This window comes from Haliotis rufescens, unplaced genomic scaffold, assembly GCF_023055435.1.
Source record: "Haliotis rufescens isolate VD_foot unplaced genomic scaffold, xgHalRufe1.0.p SCAF_19, whole genome shotgun sequence".
Taxonomy (NCBI): domain Eukaryota; kingdom Metazoa; phylum Mollusca; class Gastropoda; order Lepetellida; family Haliotidae; genus Haliotis; species Haliotis rufescens.
The window spans coordinates 1,073,757-1,092,323 of NW_025963879.1; the positions used below are offsets into that span (position 1 = coordinate 1,073,757).

At 42.3% G+C, this 18,567-nt stretch overlaps 1 protein-coding gene across 2 annotated transcripts; it reads right to left on the bottom strand.

The window, feature by feature from the left end:
- Positions 1–1,411: 1,411 nt before the first annotated feature.
- LOC124116235 (fibropellin-3-like) lies at positions 1,412–18,282 on the bottom strand. 2 transcript variants are annotated; one of them, XM_046477492.2, is made up of 11 exons: positions 18,180–18,282; positions 17,870–18,059; positions 16,603–16,710; positions 10,401–10,493; positions 9,671–9,787; positions 9,228–9,350; positions 6,917–7,088; positions 6,253–6,419; positions 4,212–4,358; positions 2,891–3,042; positions 1,412–1,685 (listed from the first exon to the last, which is right to left on the bottom strand). In XM_046477492.2, exons 2-11 carry the CDS (start codon positions 17,982–17,984, stop codon positions 1,506–1,508), a joined length of 1,374 nt encoding a protein of 457 aa, XP_046333448.2. In that variant the 5' UTR covers positions 17,985–18,059; positions 18,180–18,282; the 3' UTR covers positions 1,412–1,505. The 2 variants fall into 2 exon arrangements, with proteins under 2 accessions (XP_046333448.2, XP_048254686.1); XM_048398729.1 differs by lacking the exon at positions 2,891–3,042 and having other exon boundaries at positions 1,585–1,685.
- Positions 18,283–18,567: the final 285 nt, after the last annotated feature.

The following is an 18,567-nucleotide window of genomic DNA, read 5'->3' on the forward strand; positions in this document are numbered from 1 at the left end:
ACCAGCATTTAAAACATCTGTCGTTCCTTTATATAGACTGCCAAGATAACCCTGTCCTCGTGATAAATAGAAATGAGATATGCAATTACGCTTACAGCGAAAAGCATACAATATTTAACACTCATGTTCTGAAGTTTGTTTAATTCTCAAATAAATTCATGGAAAATCAGTGGATCGTGTTAACTCATTGAATATTTTGTCAGTGCACCAGTATACAAACATGTTAAATCAACTCATATTTAGATAGACTGGGTAGGTGGACGAGTGAGTGAGTGAGTGGGTGGCTGGGTGTGTGGTTGGATGGGGTTGCGTGCTGTTCGCGACACAGTGTTTACGGTGTAACGGTTAGCGGTGTATATGATGTCACGTTTAACACAGACAGCGGTGGCCGATATGTCCTTAATATCAATGATTCTCCGGGAGACTGATACCTTATATAATTTTATTTGGACGAAATTATTATCTTTGCGATACTATCGCATTCACTCACGGGGAAATCGCCCTGAATATGTTTCTACGTTTGTCAGTGCCATACCCATGGTCGTGGGTTTCACCAAGGTTTGCGGCCCGTGAAGATCCGTGGTAGAATAAATAGGTCTTCAGGAACCTATGGTTGCCGTAAAAGGCGACAATGCTTGTCGTAAGAGGCGACTCACGGGATCGGATGGTCAGGCTTGCTGACTTGGTTGATGCATGTCATCGTATCCCAAATTGCGTGGATCGATGCTCATGATATCAATCACTGGATTGTCTGGTCCAGACTCGAATTTTTACAGACCGCCGTCATATAGCTGGAGTACTGCTGACTGCGGCGTTAAACAACAAAGAAACAAACAAAACAAAATACCAAGGTTTGCTGTTTGTTTGTTTGTTGTTTTATGCTTCACTAATCAGTGATGGATGTTATGAGCAACGCCTTAATCAACAAAGACACCATGCATGCTGCGGTTACTGCATGACCTTATCTATTCCCCGCTTAATATCCTAGGTACTTAAAGTCTGTCAATGTGTTCTGAAGGTTTTACGTCTACAACTACGAACATTTAAAGATTATTAAAACAAAACCTAATGGGTTTTTTCAGAGGGCAGCATCTTGTCCACAATCCCCACTGGTCTTTGTTTCCTGGAATCTTTTTTTTCAAAGTTCACTTTCAATTGAATAAACACCGGGGGCTTAGTGATTAAGGAAGAGATTATTGTACAGATTTTTTTTAATATTTCATTTTGGAGGTGTACAAACGTGCTGTAAATCCCACAGACCGACTTTTCTGACGGGACATGAGCAACTGCTAACAGTTTGGTTCTACATATATACTATCAGATTTCAGAAACAAAACTGTTTTTATTTTAAGTTGCTTCCTTACATGAATAGGTGTGTCCTCATCTAGTGACATATTATAATACAAAACAATGACGAAACGCACATTTTATTCTTAAATCGTTAACTTTGATGGCATACATATATTTGTCATAATGCATTAGTAACTTGTGCTGACGTATGTTGCTCAGACTGCCGCCGCGATGACGGTTTGCATCCAACTCCAAACCGCATTCATGTCAGTGAAGACATTGATCTGACCACTGCACGCACCGTTGCTGCCATCAGGTAGGTATGAGAGGATGCCTTCTACTGTCCAGAAACCCAAGGTATCGTTCTGGCAGACCAAAGCACCACCGTTGTCACCCTGAAGAGAATTTGATACGATACTAAAATTTCCTCATTTTCTCTAACTGATAAGGATCGGTAACGTTGTTGTTTAACGCTATTCGACTATGCTGAGTACATACGACCGCTTTGCAGTTTACTGGCTATTTTTAACCAACGAATCAGCCAACGGCCTGGTTCGAGGTTTCGAGGGAAACTAGCGCCTACTCTGACCAATCAGCGCTCAGTTAATTGACACATACAGCGTTGTTTCTCGCTGAACATGGTATTCAACATCTGTAACAGTATTCTGGTACCTGATCTACACAATGCTCAAAAAAAACCTGACGAACATAGTTAGAAAAAGTCTTCATCAACCTATGATTGTCGTAAAAGGCGACTAACGGGATCGGGTGGTCACGCTTGCTGACTTGGTTGATGCATGTCATCACATCTCAATTTCGTAGACCGATGCACATGATGTCAATCACTTGTTAGTCTGGTCCAGACATTATTTTCAGGACGCCGTCATATAGTTGCAATACTGCTGAGTGCGGCGTTAAACAACAAACAAACAAACAAAGAATGTTTCAGTGTCAGGCAGGGGTATTGCCTATACACAGAGTAGGGTTCATTTGAATTCCGTGAGTTATACAAACCAAAAGGTACTAATTGTGGCACCCGGGAAGATCCGGGGTAGAATAGGTCTTCAGCAACCATGCTTGTCGTAAGAGGCGACTGACGGGATCGGATGGTCAGGCTCGCTGACTTGGTTGATGCATGTCATCGTATCCCAGTTGGGTAGATCGATGCTCATGATGTCAATCACTGGATTGTCTGGTCCAGACTTGATTATTTACAGAACGCCATGATATAGCTGGAATATTGCTGAGTGCGGCGTTAAACAGCAAACAAACAAACAAATTTCGTGTGTTTATTATCAATGACTACCACTTGGGTACACACTTTGTGCAGAAATCGGATGTTCCGATTCATGTTAATCGATCCTATTTTAAAATCATCTGCACGTGAATTGTGTCATTCTATATGGTTTCTGTTTCTTAATTTCCACTGTTGCCAACGGTGTCTGCCATCAAAATGATTAATTTGTAACAAGCAGTCATATTCACAGTATTACATTAACACAGTAATCTAGGCGGAGTTTAACATAAGTAAAAATAGATGTCAACATGTCGGAAATGTGTACATGGTTGAGAAACCACGCCTAGTTTGGTTGTTACTCACGATGCAAAGTCCAGAATTTGGAGTGGTCAGGAAAGCGCAGTGAGTAGCTGCTGGTTGAACAGATCTCCCTCTTATCATGGTACAGAGGCTGTCATCAATCAACAGTGTATCAATGACCTTGCGGATGCTGGTTGTCGATAGATGCACGCTCTCTGAAAAGGCATCCTGGCTTCAATACTTCTTGTTTGAATATGACTGCGTGAGTGATTGAAATGAGAACCTCCCTTGAGTGAGTGAGTGAGTTGGGTTTAACGCCGCTTTTAACAATATTCCAGTTATATCGCGGCGTGTCAGCTTAATGTGGGAGGAAAGCCCGAAGTGATGCAGGTCTTAGACGTTTACCACTTCGGTGAAACCAACGAGCACGGGTATGGTGCTGACATACCTAGAAACATAATCGGGGCACACCGGGATTCGAACCCACAATCATAGGTTTCTGGCGTGCCCAAGGGACGCAACTCTGCACAGCGAATCGCGGCGCCTTAGACGACTGGGCCACCCGTGCCCCCAGAACCTTCTTGAACACTAGTTCAGTCATGTCACAGTGTTTCAGCTTAATGTCGGAGGAAACCACCCACCGTGACGCTGACGTTTGCCAGTGTGATGAAGCATCTGGATGATGCTGACACACCAAGGCTCCTTAACAGGTTCGGGTTAAGATGAAGCTCTTATCATAATTATTTTAACCTCGGTATCGATTGAAGCATACAACACACTAGCATATGCACATGATACCCTATACAACATACTAGCATACGTCCCAAAATTAGTCGGCTCTAAGCACAATCATCGGATGTTCTCAACAATGGGAAGTTCCTCGTGAAATGAGGTCCCGTGAGGGTTAAAGGTGAGAATAGAGGTACCCAGCAAGCTATGGTTGACTGAACGGACCCGGTGGTAAGGTGGTTATTGATTCAAGTCATCGTAGACCGCCTCCGTGGTCTAATGGTAGAGCGTCCGCCCGGATAGCGGAAGGTCCGGGGTTCGATCCCCTACCACGTCATACCAAAAGACGTTAAAAGATGGTACTTGTTGTTACCCTGTCTGGCGCTCGGCATTAAGGGGCTAAAACAAGGACTGGTCGGCTCGGAGTCAGTATACAGTGTCTGAGTGGGGTATTCATGTTATCTCAATGGGTAGCACTAAAAAATAGGCATTAGTCCGGACTAGTACAAGCAGCCACACACACGTGCATGCACGTCGCTATATAAGTGCAATAATCTTGGACGCGACGTTAAACCCCATTTCACCTCACCTGTCGCTCTCTATCTCCTCAGCTCCTTTTAACATACATTCAGGGTTAACCATGAATTAAACACACCTGCCGTATCTTGTTTGCCATACCCTGCTATGACACAGTTCCTTGGTGACCGGAGTACATGGTACGCATCAGATGGTGGGCACACACGGTTGATTCTGTCCGAAAACGTAATGGGTGCCGAAAGACGTGCAATGGCCACGTTGTAAGCTGCAAGTAAAAGGCATTGAGATAATCCACGTAAGGTTCATATTCCACAATCAGTTATCACTGTGGGTGTTTGGTATAATGTCCATTTGAACAGTATTCCGGGGCGGTCGGGTAGCCATCCTAGTGGTTAAAGCGTTCGCTCGTCACGCCAAAGATTCGGATTCCCGACATGGGTACAATGTAGGAAGCCCATTTCTTGTGTTTCCTGCCGTGATATTGCTTGAATATTGCCCAAAAAAGGCGTAAAATAAAACACACTCACTTGAATTTTATTTCTGTTGTATAACATAGGGTCATCTTGGTGGAGGAATATAGTCTAAAGTGATGCAGGTCATAGAGGTCTACCATTTGGTGAAACCCACAAGCACGGGTATGGAGTATACAAACCAAGACCGCAGGGCGAATCTGAGATTTGAACCCATCTTCATATGATACTGGTTTAAGGGACGCAACTTAAAGCCAATCCCTGAGTGAAATACCAGTTGAGTATACTTTAATAAACAATGAAAGTCATAATGTGCCTGCATAAGAGAGGAATCTCAACCCCAGTGAGTTATTGACACGCCTGGAAGAAATATGAGACATTACTTCTTTTTGCTCATAAAATCCGAACTTGTATGTTTTGGAAATATATATTTCTTATGAAGTTACAATTATTTTGATAAATGTTTACAGACATTTTACGATACAGACCGCCTCCGTGCGTGGTCTAATGGTAGAGCGTCCGCCGGGAGAGCTGAAGGTCCGGGGTTCAATCCACGGCCGCGTCATACCAAAAGACGGTCAGTGATAGTACTTGTTGTTACCCTGCCTGACGCTCGGCATTAAGGGGTTAAAACAAGGAATGGTCGGCTCAGTGTCCATATACTGTGTCGCTATAAAATCGGCATCAGTCCGGACAAGTACAAGCCACACACACACACGTGCAAGCACGTCGCTATATAAGGGCAATAATCTTGGACGCGACGTTAAACCCCATTTCACCTCACTATCACCGACACCTGGTGAAAGGTTGGTACAAGAACAGTGTATGTTCCTCCAGAGTAATGCAAGGACAGGGTCATGTCGTATGATGCGGAGAAGTAGATGAAGTTTTTGGAAGGGTTGTCAATTAACTACTGTAATGGAACAGTCACAAAACATGTCATTTGATAATCGATTTCAGTTTCTGCATATGTAGTTTTCTACAAATACATACATAACGTTAATGCCAGAGAACACCCAGTCTCGATTATCAGCCGAAACAGATTCCACCGGGCGTTAAAGAGAAAATAACGGTTAAATTTATTATATTAATGTATCACTGAAAATCAGTGATGGCACCAGGTGTTCACGAAAATGGTACAAACAGGTGTGTTTGTCGTCAGAAAATAAATACAGGTAGCGGTTGTTTTTTAAATCGTTTTTATATGGAAATATAATGATTATGGTTAGCGGTGCTATAAGAAAAAAACGATGATCGGTACTATGACATATAAAAGAGATTGCAACGGGACACCTGGTTTCATATTCAACAGTATAAATGTCAGCATGAATTTAGGATCGAATAGTAGCTGGTATATATGAGACAAATTAATATATGTTAACAAATGTTAATGACGTAAGGTTGATGTGACGTCAAGTTTCAAACAGTGTGACTCGTCTACAGTCTTGGTTAAAATCATGGTTAATGATACCTTACCAAGTCGCTCAAACTTTCTGCTCCCTGTTATTCCTGATAAATGAGATGTTTAAACTTTGTTCAGCAGTTTCCAATTTTGTTTAAAACCTTTTCCAAACTTTATCCTGAGTTAAAAGAACATTAGTTGCAGCAGTTTTGGATAAAAGCCTCTTTTGCAACATCGTCGACCACGACTGAGATTGAATACCAATAATGAATAAGTTACATAGTTACCCAAACCAGCATCTGGGTCAGCTCCGGTCACAGTACCGAACGAAGCGAGGTCCTCGAAGTTAGCCTGTGGGTGGATAGTGTAGCTGGTCAGGCTCCTCACTTGCTCCTGCGCTTCAACCGTGGCTCCATCGTAGTCTCCGATCACGACATGGCACAAACCACCACAGCTGTCAATAGATTAATCAAAATACACAGCAAGAAAATAGATGCATATTGAAAAGTCAAAGAGACAGATATTCTCATTATTTCAAAATTCATTACTAAAATTTACATATGGAAATGCATAAGGTTTAGCTTCAGACAAAGAAATAGATCATACACGTTGGACACCATAAACGTTAACAGCTAGGACATAAAACATATTTGTTGTTTGACGTTGCTCCCTGCAATTGTCCAGCTTTTGACGGCGGCATGTTTATAAGCGAGACTGGACCAGGAAAGCCGATGATTGATATATCAATCCAGTGATTGATGTCATGAGCAATTGGGATCGATGACATGCTTCAACCATATATATATACTGTGTGGGGAACATTCCAGTCCGGTATGGCCACTTCGGGCTATCCTCCCACATTCAGCTGACACGCCGTGATTTAACTGGAATACTGTTCTAAGCGGCATTAAACCCAACTCACTCACTCACTCACTTTGTGTCGACACCTACATCACAACGCAGAATGCGTCGAGGGCAATCCATTCCCTATCGATGATGACACCGCTACAGAAAACGAATCCGGCATCATGGACCACTTTGACAAGCCATGGATTCTGTGATGCTGTGTCAGCGGATCCGCTGAAGATACGTGACGCCACGGGCATTCCGCAAGGTGGGACAGCTACAAGACAGATTGGAAAGATTTGCCCCCAAAATATCACATGCGCTGAAACATACATTCGTCATATAATTGATGATGCCAGTGATGCTGTAAAACCAATCCATTAAACTTGGCTTTAGTGATCCGAAATATATACGAATAAGGCCACAGGGCTGGAACTAATTTTATCATCCAAAACTGGCTCTCACAGGAGATATCGCTTGGGTGAGATCAAGCGATATCTACACTATAGATATCGCTGCAATGAAATTGCAGCACAATGCTTTGCAAACCATTGTGACGTCAATGGTTACCATGACGTCACAATCAAAATGACATCACTAATGGCTCTGCTACTGAAGCTGTTAGCAGTATTTTTTACACTTAAGACACTGCTTATTACTGTCTACAAACTTAAAAAGTTGGACGAATGATGTTGGATGATAAATAAAATCTCATCCTCGTGTCTTTTGATATCAAATATATCAACACTCGTTGATAAAAATGGAAAAAATCCTCGGCAAGCCTCGGAGTTTTCCCACTTTTATCAACTTGCGTTGATATATTTGATTATCAAAAGACACGAGGATGAGATTCTCTATATATTAGCCCAGGGCATCGGTGTAATGGCTCACTGCTCGATGGTAAGTTCCTGAAGAATGTGCTTCTGTGACCAGCATAGCTGCTATGTGATAAATGGGGCAGTTTACTTAGGCCTTGCATTCATTTGCTGTTTCTGAAGTAACTTTATTCAGTGAAGACGTAAACTAGTTTGCAAGATTTTTACCCTAAAAAACAAATATAATACCAAACATACGGTACTTACGACACTGGGGGTCGTTCCTTAAAATATGTATAAATTGTCAATGCAAGAGAATAACCAGTCTAGATAACTGCCGAAAAGGGCATACTGGCTGTGAAAATTATATGAATGGACCATTGAAAATCAGTGATGACACCAGATGTTCGCGAAAAGGGTAAGCATGTCCTGTCCTGCCAGTAGCATCTGCCACTCACACATTCACACAAAGCAATCGTAACGCTAGGTTGATCGCAGCTCTTAACATAGACTTACGACTGTCGTAGCCCTATGGTCATCATAACTCCGATACTTTAGAATAGACTTACGACTGTCGCAGCCCTATGGTCATCGTAACTCCCGTACTTAAGAATAGACTTACGACTGTCGTAGCGCTATGGTCATCGTAACTCCCATACTTTAGAATAGACTTACGACTGTTGTAGCCCTATGGTCATCGTAACTCTCATACTTTAGCATAGACTTACGACTGTCGTAGCGCTATGGTCATCGTAACTCCCATACTTTAGCATAGACTTACGACTGTCGTAGCCCTATGGTCATCGTAACTCCCATACTTTAGCATAGACTTACGATTGCCGTAGCGCTATGGTAATCGTAACTCCCATACTTTAAAACAGACTTACGACTGTCGTAGAGCTACGATCGTTTTAAGGAACGGGGCCAAAAAACATACTCAGTGAATATTTTTATCGGCAAGTCTCATTGAGAAATATGGTTCAGTATTTTGATTATTTGATTAAGTAAAGGTTTCGTAGCAATATCACGTATCACTCATTGTGACAATCACCTGAAGGAGTAGACTAATGATGATGACGGTAAAGACGTTGTATGTGTGAAAATTAAGCTATGTGAGTAGGTGAAAACCTTTGAACAAAACACCGTTGACGTCACAGGAATACATATTATAGATAGGTAAGTGACCACACACACAGTCGCACACACACGCACGCGCACACACTAACACACACTAACACACACACACACTAATATATACACACACTAACATACACACACAAACACACACAAAACGGTTTTGTACTTTCTATCTGGAATCTATATTCACGTTCGCTGATATAAAGTATACGTATTTGGAGATAAGTGAAGGGATAGGTAAACTGTATACAGCTTTTACTTTCAAATTTTTTTTCTTTGAGTAATTGTGGTACTGTTTTGCAACGCAGTTGGCATTATTCCAGCAAAATAACCTGAAACTTATCGCGTTCGCACCTGGCAAACCAGTGGTGGATAGCATGATCACCTGTGCTAATTGAGATGCAGTCAGCCACGTCAAACCCGAAATACGGTGTGAGTGTGCTCAACCACTGGTGTTTACGTACAATCACTAAGTTCGCAGTTGACACCAGTGAAGCCCGTGGGACAGGAACAGTTATAGTATGGTTCAGCTAACTGACGGTTACATGATCCACCATTGACGCATGCTCCACTGCCCTCAGCACAAGCTGAAACATATATAAGAATGTTAAACACACACCAATGGATTTAGAAGAACAAAAAACTATTGCAAAGTTGTTGCTCCTTCATTTATAAACTACTCAAAAGAAGGTTAGTACTTCCAGATCTTTATATTTACTATGATTAATCTGCAATTGCATGCCATCTTGAACGCGGTGTTAAACCACAATCCTCCTCCCCTTCCGTCACCGCAGCTACACAGAATTATAGAGCATTAAGTACAGGTCGATAGAAGATTGGGAAATGGTGGCAGAGCAACAACAGAAATTGCGTTAAAACTTGTCTGTCCAAAGTGACTGGTATTTACCATCAATGTCGCAGTTTAGGCCATCGTAGCCTGGGGCACAGGAGCACGAGTACTTGGCTCCAGTGGCCTCACGCTGACATTCTCCCCCATTCTGACAGAGCCCATTGCTTGCACAAGCTGGAAACATTGAGACAAGGACATACAAAGTATACTACTTGCACAAGCTGAAAACATTATGATAAGGACAGTCAGAGCCCATTACTTGTATATGCTAAACACATTGAGACAATGATAATGCACCAGCTAAACACATTAAGACAATTTCCAATTACTTCCACAAGCTGAAAACATTGAGACAATGACATTCAGAGTCCATTAATTGCACAGGCTGACAACACTGTGACCATGACATGACAATTGCATACGAAATAATTTATAATTACTTGCACAAGCTGAAAACATACAGACAGGTCTGTTTGGCAGTTCGAGTATGGCACTAATGTAATGTGAAAATAGTGTTTTTGTCACAAATAGGCATGTTCAATTGCACCGTATATTTCAAATCTTTTTCTTCAGATCTACTCAAAACATTGTTAAAAATCAGTTATTGCTTTCGAAAAAAATATTGTAAGCCGTAGAGTAGTAGTAGATGCATATCCGATTTCTTACTCATTGGCATAGCACATTAATCGTAAATCAAGAACACAAGATAGTGTCATAAAAGTGGCGATGTTATCATTTCCTACCAGCTTGTAAACGGGAACAATATATAAGTATCAACTATAAGTACCGTCTACGTTGCAGTTAGCACCCGAGAAGCCAGGATGGCAGGTGCAGGTGTTTATGATGCATGTTCCGTTAATGCAGGTGTCGGGGGAACACGCTGAAACCGAGAATACATGTTTTATAGAATGACAAATATAAGGTCATATGTTTGCTTGTCATGTCCCCTTCGGTAATATTACAAAGACTGAGAGTCCTATGGCGTGAAAACGTGTTATACAAAAGTCCGCCGGAAAACATCTTGTGAACGCGTTATGATATATTTTGCTTTACGACATCAACCATGTATGTACACTAACGGGAAAAAGTATATTTAAATAATATATATTTCAATACGCATTCATGAAGACATCTCCTCGACTTGTAAGGTCGTGATGTTTCATCTCTTATGGCCGTGCGAGGGTCTATTGGCGTCCAGGAGAACGTTTTAGTGTCGCTTCTGTTATTCAGCGTCGTCAGTTTGGTTGTGGAAGAAGAATGGTATGGGGTGAACACAGCTCATCGGTTTTAACGTGCTGTAATGCCATGGCCAACTGTTTCTATAGACCTCTCCCCAGAACATGTCATGGAGGAGATGGGGCGACAGGAACTAGCTGGTAACGCAAGCTCCGTTGGACCAATCTTAGGAACAACATCCCCCAGTCTGTTGTCCACCATCTGGCGTCCTTAATGCGCCGCCTCACCTCCCCTGTACCAACGCAAATGGTGTCACCCCCGATATGAGTTGTTACACCACCTATTTTGGGGGCGTGTCTCCCTGTCTCCTGTTACCAGATATGGGTTTTGTTAATGAATTTGCTATGATAAACAAAGATCAGAGAAGTGACCAAATATTACACTCTTCAAAAAAAGAAACGCACAACGAAACGAAAATATATGAAATTTTGGAGCTCGAGAATCACATGTTGTCGTTGTACAAAGGCATGGAAAGATGGTCATTGTTATGTCACATAAGGCCACAAGATTGCGCTGAACCCGAGCAGCAATCATGGCTCTGCATCTCCTCGGCACTGACTGGATAAGTGTACGAATTCTGTCCTGCGGAATTCTGCGCCATTCTGCTTGTAACGCGTTGGTCAGTTGTGGGAGAGTCTGCGGGGTGTTCTGACGGGGACGTACATGTCGATTGAGTTCATCCTAGAGGTGTTCGATTGGGTTGAGATCTGGAGATCTCGACGGTCCAGATCTCGACGGCCAGGGCAATCCGTTGATGTTGACGGTGTACGGTGGAGCGTTGTCCTGTTGAAACAGCTCCCTCTGGATTGGATGAAGGTGAGGTTGAAGAATTTGATTCATGTAGCGATGTAGCCGGTGAAGAAGAAATCATGACTCATCGCTAAACCACACTCGTCTCCAGTTTCTCAAATTCCAAGGCTGTAAGGTATGGTACCAACACAAGCGTCGCTGTCGATGGATCTGTTGAATGTAGCGATCCTGTGCAGGTGTGGTAACTCTTGGTCGGCCGGTTCTCGGACGGTCTGAAGTGGAACTGAACTGTGTGTACCGGTCACAAAGCCGGCAAATGGTGCTGTGGTTGACGTTGATGTAGCGCGCAACAGAAGACTGCGATTCCTCTCTTAGGATACGTCCTATGGCGATGTTCAGATCGGCAGCGCTGAGTGTCGGCATTTTCGAACTTGAAAAATGTTGACAACTGAATGACAAATTATTGTCTTATACTTGCCTTTTTATAGCCACTACCACGAGTTACGAATACCATAACTTGCACGTGCATTTTGCTTTACTGTTTTCCTCCATGACATTTTTTTAACAAGTGTGAAAACGAAGCCGTTTAAGACATTGCAAATGGACAATGGCTGTGTTTTGACGCACCGTTTGTAGAATATCAGGCCACCAACATTTTCCAATAACATATATTCAATTTATATACCGGATGTTTTATGTAGTCATGTTCAGTGAACAACATAAACTAGCCACATAAAGAAACTGTGCACGGAGAAAATATATTCTGGATTGAAATACAACACAGCAAGAACAAAATGATGTAGACGATGTAGCAGCTGAATGATCGGACCATAAGAAAATGTCAACGGGACCTGAACAACATCTGGTACGATGACGTCAGAAGATCAAAATGGAGTAGGGGGTCAAACGACAAAGTCACAAAGTCAATAACGGGTATGACCACCCTGTGCGTGAATCACAGCAGTGCATCGGCGACGCATGGAGTCCACCAAATGGGCATGGAAGGCCTGGGGAATGGCCTGCCATATCCCCTCTCAAATCCTGTGCCAAGTCATGGACGTTGTCTGGAGGATGTGGAAGACGACGCAGACGGCGCTCCATTTCATCCCACACATGCTCTATTGGGGAGAGATCTGGATAATTTGCAGGCCATGGCAGTAACATGACATTGTTATGGTGAAGGAAATCCATTGCGACCCTAGCCGTGTGAGGACGAGCGTTGTCCTGTTGAAATGTCAATCCCGGGCCATGACGTTGCAGGAAAGGAATGACCACAGGCCTCAGAATCTGATCTCTGTAGCCAACACCGGTGAGATTGCCCTGAACAACCACCAAAGGGGTTCGGTGCCGTGCTGTTAACCCACCCCAAATCATCACAGAGCCACCTCCAAAACGATTCCTCTCCACAATACAGTTGCGTACATAACGTTCTCCCAAACGCCGGTAGACACGTTGGTGCCCGTCACTGTGGGAAATGTTGAACCTCGATTCATCTGTAAAGACAACATTTCTCCACCATATTCGAGGTTGGCGAACATGATTTCGACACCATCTTAGACGGTTGACTCGATGACGGTGTGTCAGGATGGGACGTATGGCAGGGCGCCGTGGTCGAATCCCGTACTGACGTAAACGATTCCTGACAGTGTTGGGATGGATACGGCGCAGTCCAGGAATTGTCTGGGACGTCGTTACTGCCGTTTGGAACCTGTGTCGGAGATGTGTAACTCGAATCCGTCTGTCCTGTCTTGGAGTCGTTACTCGGGGACGTCCTGAACGTGGGTGGTCGGCAACGTCATTTGTGTTCTGATAACGCCTCACCAATGCCGATATCGTGTTACGATGGCATTGGAAATGTGTTGCCACCTGTTGTTGCCTCATTCCCGCTCGGATCATTCCAATGGCTTCATGACGCTATGCAGCTGGCAATCTTGGCATGATGTGCTTGTGATATGCTTGTGTCTGCGCCTGAGAAGTTTTGAATTTTTGAGTGACCACAGATCATGCTTTCCAAAGTGACAGCGAATTTTGAGTTGCACATGCTGTGTACAGCTGCACAGGATTCACGTGCAGTAACACATTGCACGTCCATAGGCCCCCATCAATGACGTCATATCGCATGGCACATGCATGAGCGTTTGAATGTCTTCAATAATTGCTGTGTTCAAACCTATATTTCATATATGGACGGTGTGCCCTTATATCTATATTTTCTCCCTGTACAGTTTCTTTATGTGGCTAGTATACTACCTGAGCGTTTCTTTGTTTGAAGAGTGGATGTTGTTATTTTCAACAACATAACATTGACACCACTGCATGTAGTACAGTTTTCGCTATATATGTCAATAGTAGGATACGGAATAGCAGAACAATTGAAGTACAAGCAGGGAGAACTAATGACGCGACATGTCGATTCTCATAACTTTAACGATACATCATGTTTATCTTTTAGTTTGTGAGTTCTTTTAGACCACACTTGACAACAATCAGGCTATACTACGGTGGCCTCTAAATAATCTAGACAAACCAGTGAGTGATATTATGAGCAACGTACCACGCCGTTTGGGTATGAATTGACCCACAATCAACCGTGTCACCGAGCCTGACCACCCCTACATTTAGTTATGCGCCTTTTTGGACAAGTGATAGGTACTGGGGACCCAAACTCCCCACGAGGTTCTCGAGAAAACGAGTCATGGTCAAATGCATAGGAATGAAACGGTTGCATATAATTACACGTGTGCCTACAAAATAAACATTCATTTTATTCATTTGATATCCAAGCTACGTCACACATTGGTGATATATACAGCTGTATTTCATTCAACAGAGAGTAAGAGGATCATGTTGGTGTCAAGACAACTGTCTTCGAGATATACTCCGAGCAAGGAGTAAGTGCGGATTATCTGTCCAGAGTGGATTTATTTTGTAACGTTCAACACTAATTCAGGAGGGACGGATAATCCGTTATTTCGAGTTATTCTTTCTATCACACAGATTCTTTTATCTGAGAAAATGTAGAAAAATGCGGGTTTCCTGATTTCAAATTGAGACATCAGCTCCATTGCTATATTGTTGAGATGAGGTCACATAAATCGTCATGACGTCATGAGGTCGCCATCTTCAATTAATTGCGACAACGTTTCACATGACGTTGCTGTGGTCCTCTTCGCAAAGAAGAGAACAATTGTTAATTGTTAATACTCAAAATAAGCTCACCTACTCCTGCCCTAATAATTATGTAATATAACGATATAATAATAATGACGTTATTGTTGCTACTGAGTGGCATAGCTATATTGAAGAACTACACGACGCGTGGGATTGTTTATCGTTCAATAAAAAGCACTGAGGGAGAATAAACCATGAGGGGCGCGGTGTTTTATTGTACGATGAAGAACGACCACGACTCGTGTATTTGTAACAGAAGAGACCCGTGAAGATCCGGGTAGAGAATAGGTCTTCAGCAACCTATGCTTCCCGTAAAAGGCGACTATGCTTGCCGTAAGAGGCGACTAACGGGATCGAGTGGTCAGGCTCGCTGACTTGGTTGAAGCATGTCATCGATCCCAGTTGCGTGGATCGATGCTGATGATATCAATCACTGGATTGTCTGGTCCAGACACGATTATTTACAGAATATTGCTGAAAACGGCGTTAAACAAGAAACAATCAATCAATTAATGTTATATAAGCTATCAACATTATCTTCAACCCCTTTAAGGGTGTTAATAAAATGTACAAGATGTGAACAATGATGACTCCCTGAATAATAAACCATTTTATGAACAGGGGGTTAAGTTCGGTTTTCCGGAAATTCTCACAATCTTTACGTCCATTGTCTGCACCTTTTCTCCCAAATACCGATTGACATACATGTATGTCTCCCATTATTCGATGCGATCGTTCGGCCATTGAACATGATAAAACAAAGTTTCCTTGTGAAATAAACAACGCTTCGTTCTTCATTGTTTTTTACGATTTATCGCGTAGTTATCTTATGTGAGGTAATATTCCCTAAGCAGAGGAAGGGGACCCTGATAAACAGTATACTAGTATTTATTATGGGCTAGATTCCACCGAAGGACAACAGCCTTATTACCCCGGCTTATGGAGCATTTCGCTCTTGAATATAATTCTGAACTCCGAATACAACCCAAGCTGCTACGAGGTGCTATGAGGTTAGGGGTCACATCCTAACGGGTACCCATTCACTGCTGAGGGAACATAATATTCCGAACACTGTCACTTGCCCATGCCATCGCGACATTGACATACAGTCCATACTTGTAGGCGAACATGCTGTGAACAAAAATTGGAATCGACACAACCTGCTTCAATGTTGCACAATCTCATTAAAATTAGATATAAGTTCTCGCTACCGCTAAACAAAGATCTGAGGACATCCCATTACGGGTCACGTCAGACCGACCTTGCGCGAACTTTGACTGACCAATGGAATGACCAATCAGAAGGCAGCTTTCTCGTGCTTTACGGCACACATTTCATATTGGCGACTACGCTTCGAAACATATTTTGACAAATTCTCGATTACAAATTTGAAACCTGAACAAAAACACATTCTGGAATAACTAATAGATGGTCTAGATTGTAAGGCATCAGTCATTAAACCAGTCACTATCGTTCGGAATACCCCTTGTTAAAGTTTTCGAGATTGCATGATTAGAAATCACATTCCGAGTGTCACTTTCATAATCTGGTAAGTGACGCACTGATTGGTCGGATGAAAGGTCGTTCTGTCGTGACTCCTAATGGGATGTCTTCAGATCTTTGTTTAGCTGTAGCGAGAACTAAGGTCTGATTTTAATGAGATTGAATGTAGCAGGCCCGAAGCCCTAGAAATTCTTAGGAGCCACGTTCACCCCCGGTCACCCATCCAACTACTGTCCGTTATCAACCGTGCTTAACTTGGACAACGTTTCTTCACCGGTAAATCAGATTGCAACATTTCTACATGCATTGCTATATAAGGATATTCCTACCTTTAACTCCAATACAACATATTTTGTTGTCAAAGCACAGGGATTCAAGAAACTCGGTACCAGGTGGGCACTCACTCACATAGCACGTGTGCGTTTGTGTCTCACATGCTGAAAAAGAAAACATCAACGAAGATAGAGACAGCGGCCAAGACGTCATTTCACAAGGGTTTGAAAGACACATGACACAACTTTACATACTTTTTCTGTTTTGCTCGATGACTATCTTTAACAGACTTGTTTTATAAATAAATAAATAAAATAGAAATATTTACTTCTATTTTTATTTCTCTTTTAGCAACTGTGACAAATATTGATAATGATACAGTTGTGTTTTAAATTACTTCGACACGCCATGATATTGCTGGAATATTGCTAAAAGCGGCGTAAAACTATATTCACTCACTCATTATTTCGAAGACTGGAACCTTCAACCGCTGACGTCGTATTGAACGTTGGGAATCATGAATAGACTATCAGGAATATGACCTAAATAGTCACGTTCTATAAATAATACAACACCTTAAACTGCGGCATGGTATAGTGGGCTGGCATAAATCGGCATCAGTCCGGACTAATACAAGCAGTCACACACACACACACACACACACACACACACACACACACACACACACACACACACGTGCATGCGCGTCGCTATATAAGTGCAATAATCTTGGACGCGACGTTAAACCCAATTCTTTTTCACCTCACCTTTTAATAGCATCGAGTGGTGTATTGATTTCATAAAATATGATCAAATCAAGGATACGTACTGTTTATTGCAGCAATAGCTAAAACAATTAAACCTACATGTACACCTGTTTTGTTTTGTTTTGTTTTGTCAATTTGTATCTGACATATATTTGTCTCGTCGTGTAGTTCTAGCAACGAAGTCATAATTCTTATCGTTCCTGCTTTGCACAAAAATCAAAATCAGCACGATATATGAGATCTCCACCATTTTGAAGGTCGATCATTTTTGTCATGTAGATTTTAACATAATTGGGATCATATCCAGGACGAATAAGCGGATCCTGGGATGCAAAGATAACTGTACCCCTTTACGACCCCCCCCCCCCCCCCCCCCCCCCCCCCCCCCCCCCCCTCCGGGATCAAACAAACAGAAACAGTATACTCTGCATATAGCCTTGTGCTTGAGCCATCCCATCCCAGCATTGAACAAAATGAACGATTGCCCTGTGAACATTTAAATTCGTCTTTGTGCTGTTCTGTCCATCTATTAAAGGAACAATTATTCTGAACTTACGTGATCTGAACACAAAGGAATCTCCAAGCTCGACGATACCCACAAGGACGCACACAACTACGGTGAAAGCTAACTTCATCTTGGACAAGAAGAGGTCGGGGAAATTGCCACGCATGAAGTGATGTAAAAGGGGCAGCTCTTACATCCTGAACTCATTGTGCGTGTGGCCTTCTATGACTCTCACCAGCTTCTGTGAACAATAGAACACCCCATGTAAACAACCTGCACATCAAGCCTAATAATATTACATTGTATTTTCAATACCCTGATACTGTTCACGAATCGGTGAATCTTAAGGAAAATGCCTTACAATTAAACACTGATTTAATATCCTCGATGGCACAGCCAAATACAATTCTCTTTAGATCAAATGTGTACAGTTCACACAGAACATCTGCCACCAGATCTGTCGTTGTATTGTAATAGTTGCAATTTTCTAAGTATTCATAAAAAGAAGCAAGTATAACGAGACATTCAAAAATAGCACAGTGATGAAAACATGGATGTGGTTATTGAATTATTTAAATTGACGGGGAAACTTCACTTTTAAGCCTTTGCAAACATGGAGAGACTTCACATACATACCAGGGACACTATACAGATATATCAATATGGACTCACTGTACATACTAACCACAATTTAAGCACTGACGAACACAAGCCCACCTATATTATGTAAACATCAACCCCTTCTCAAG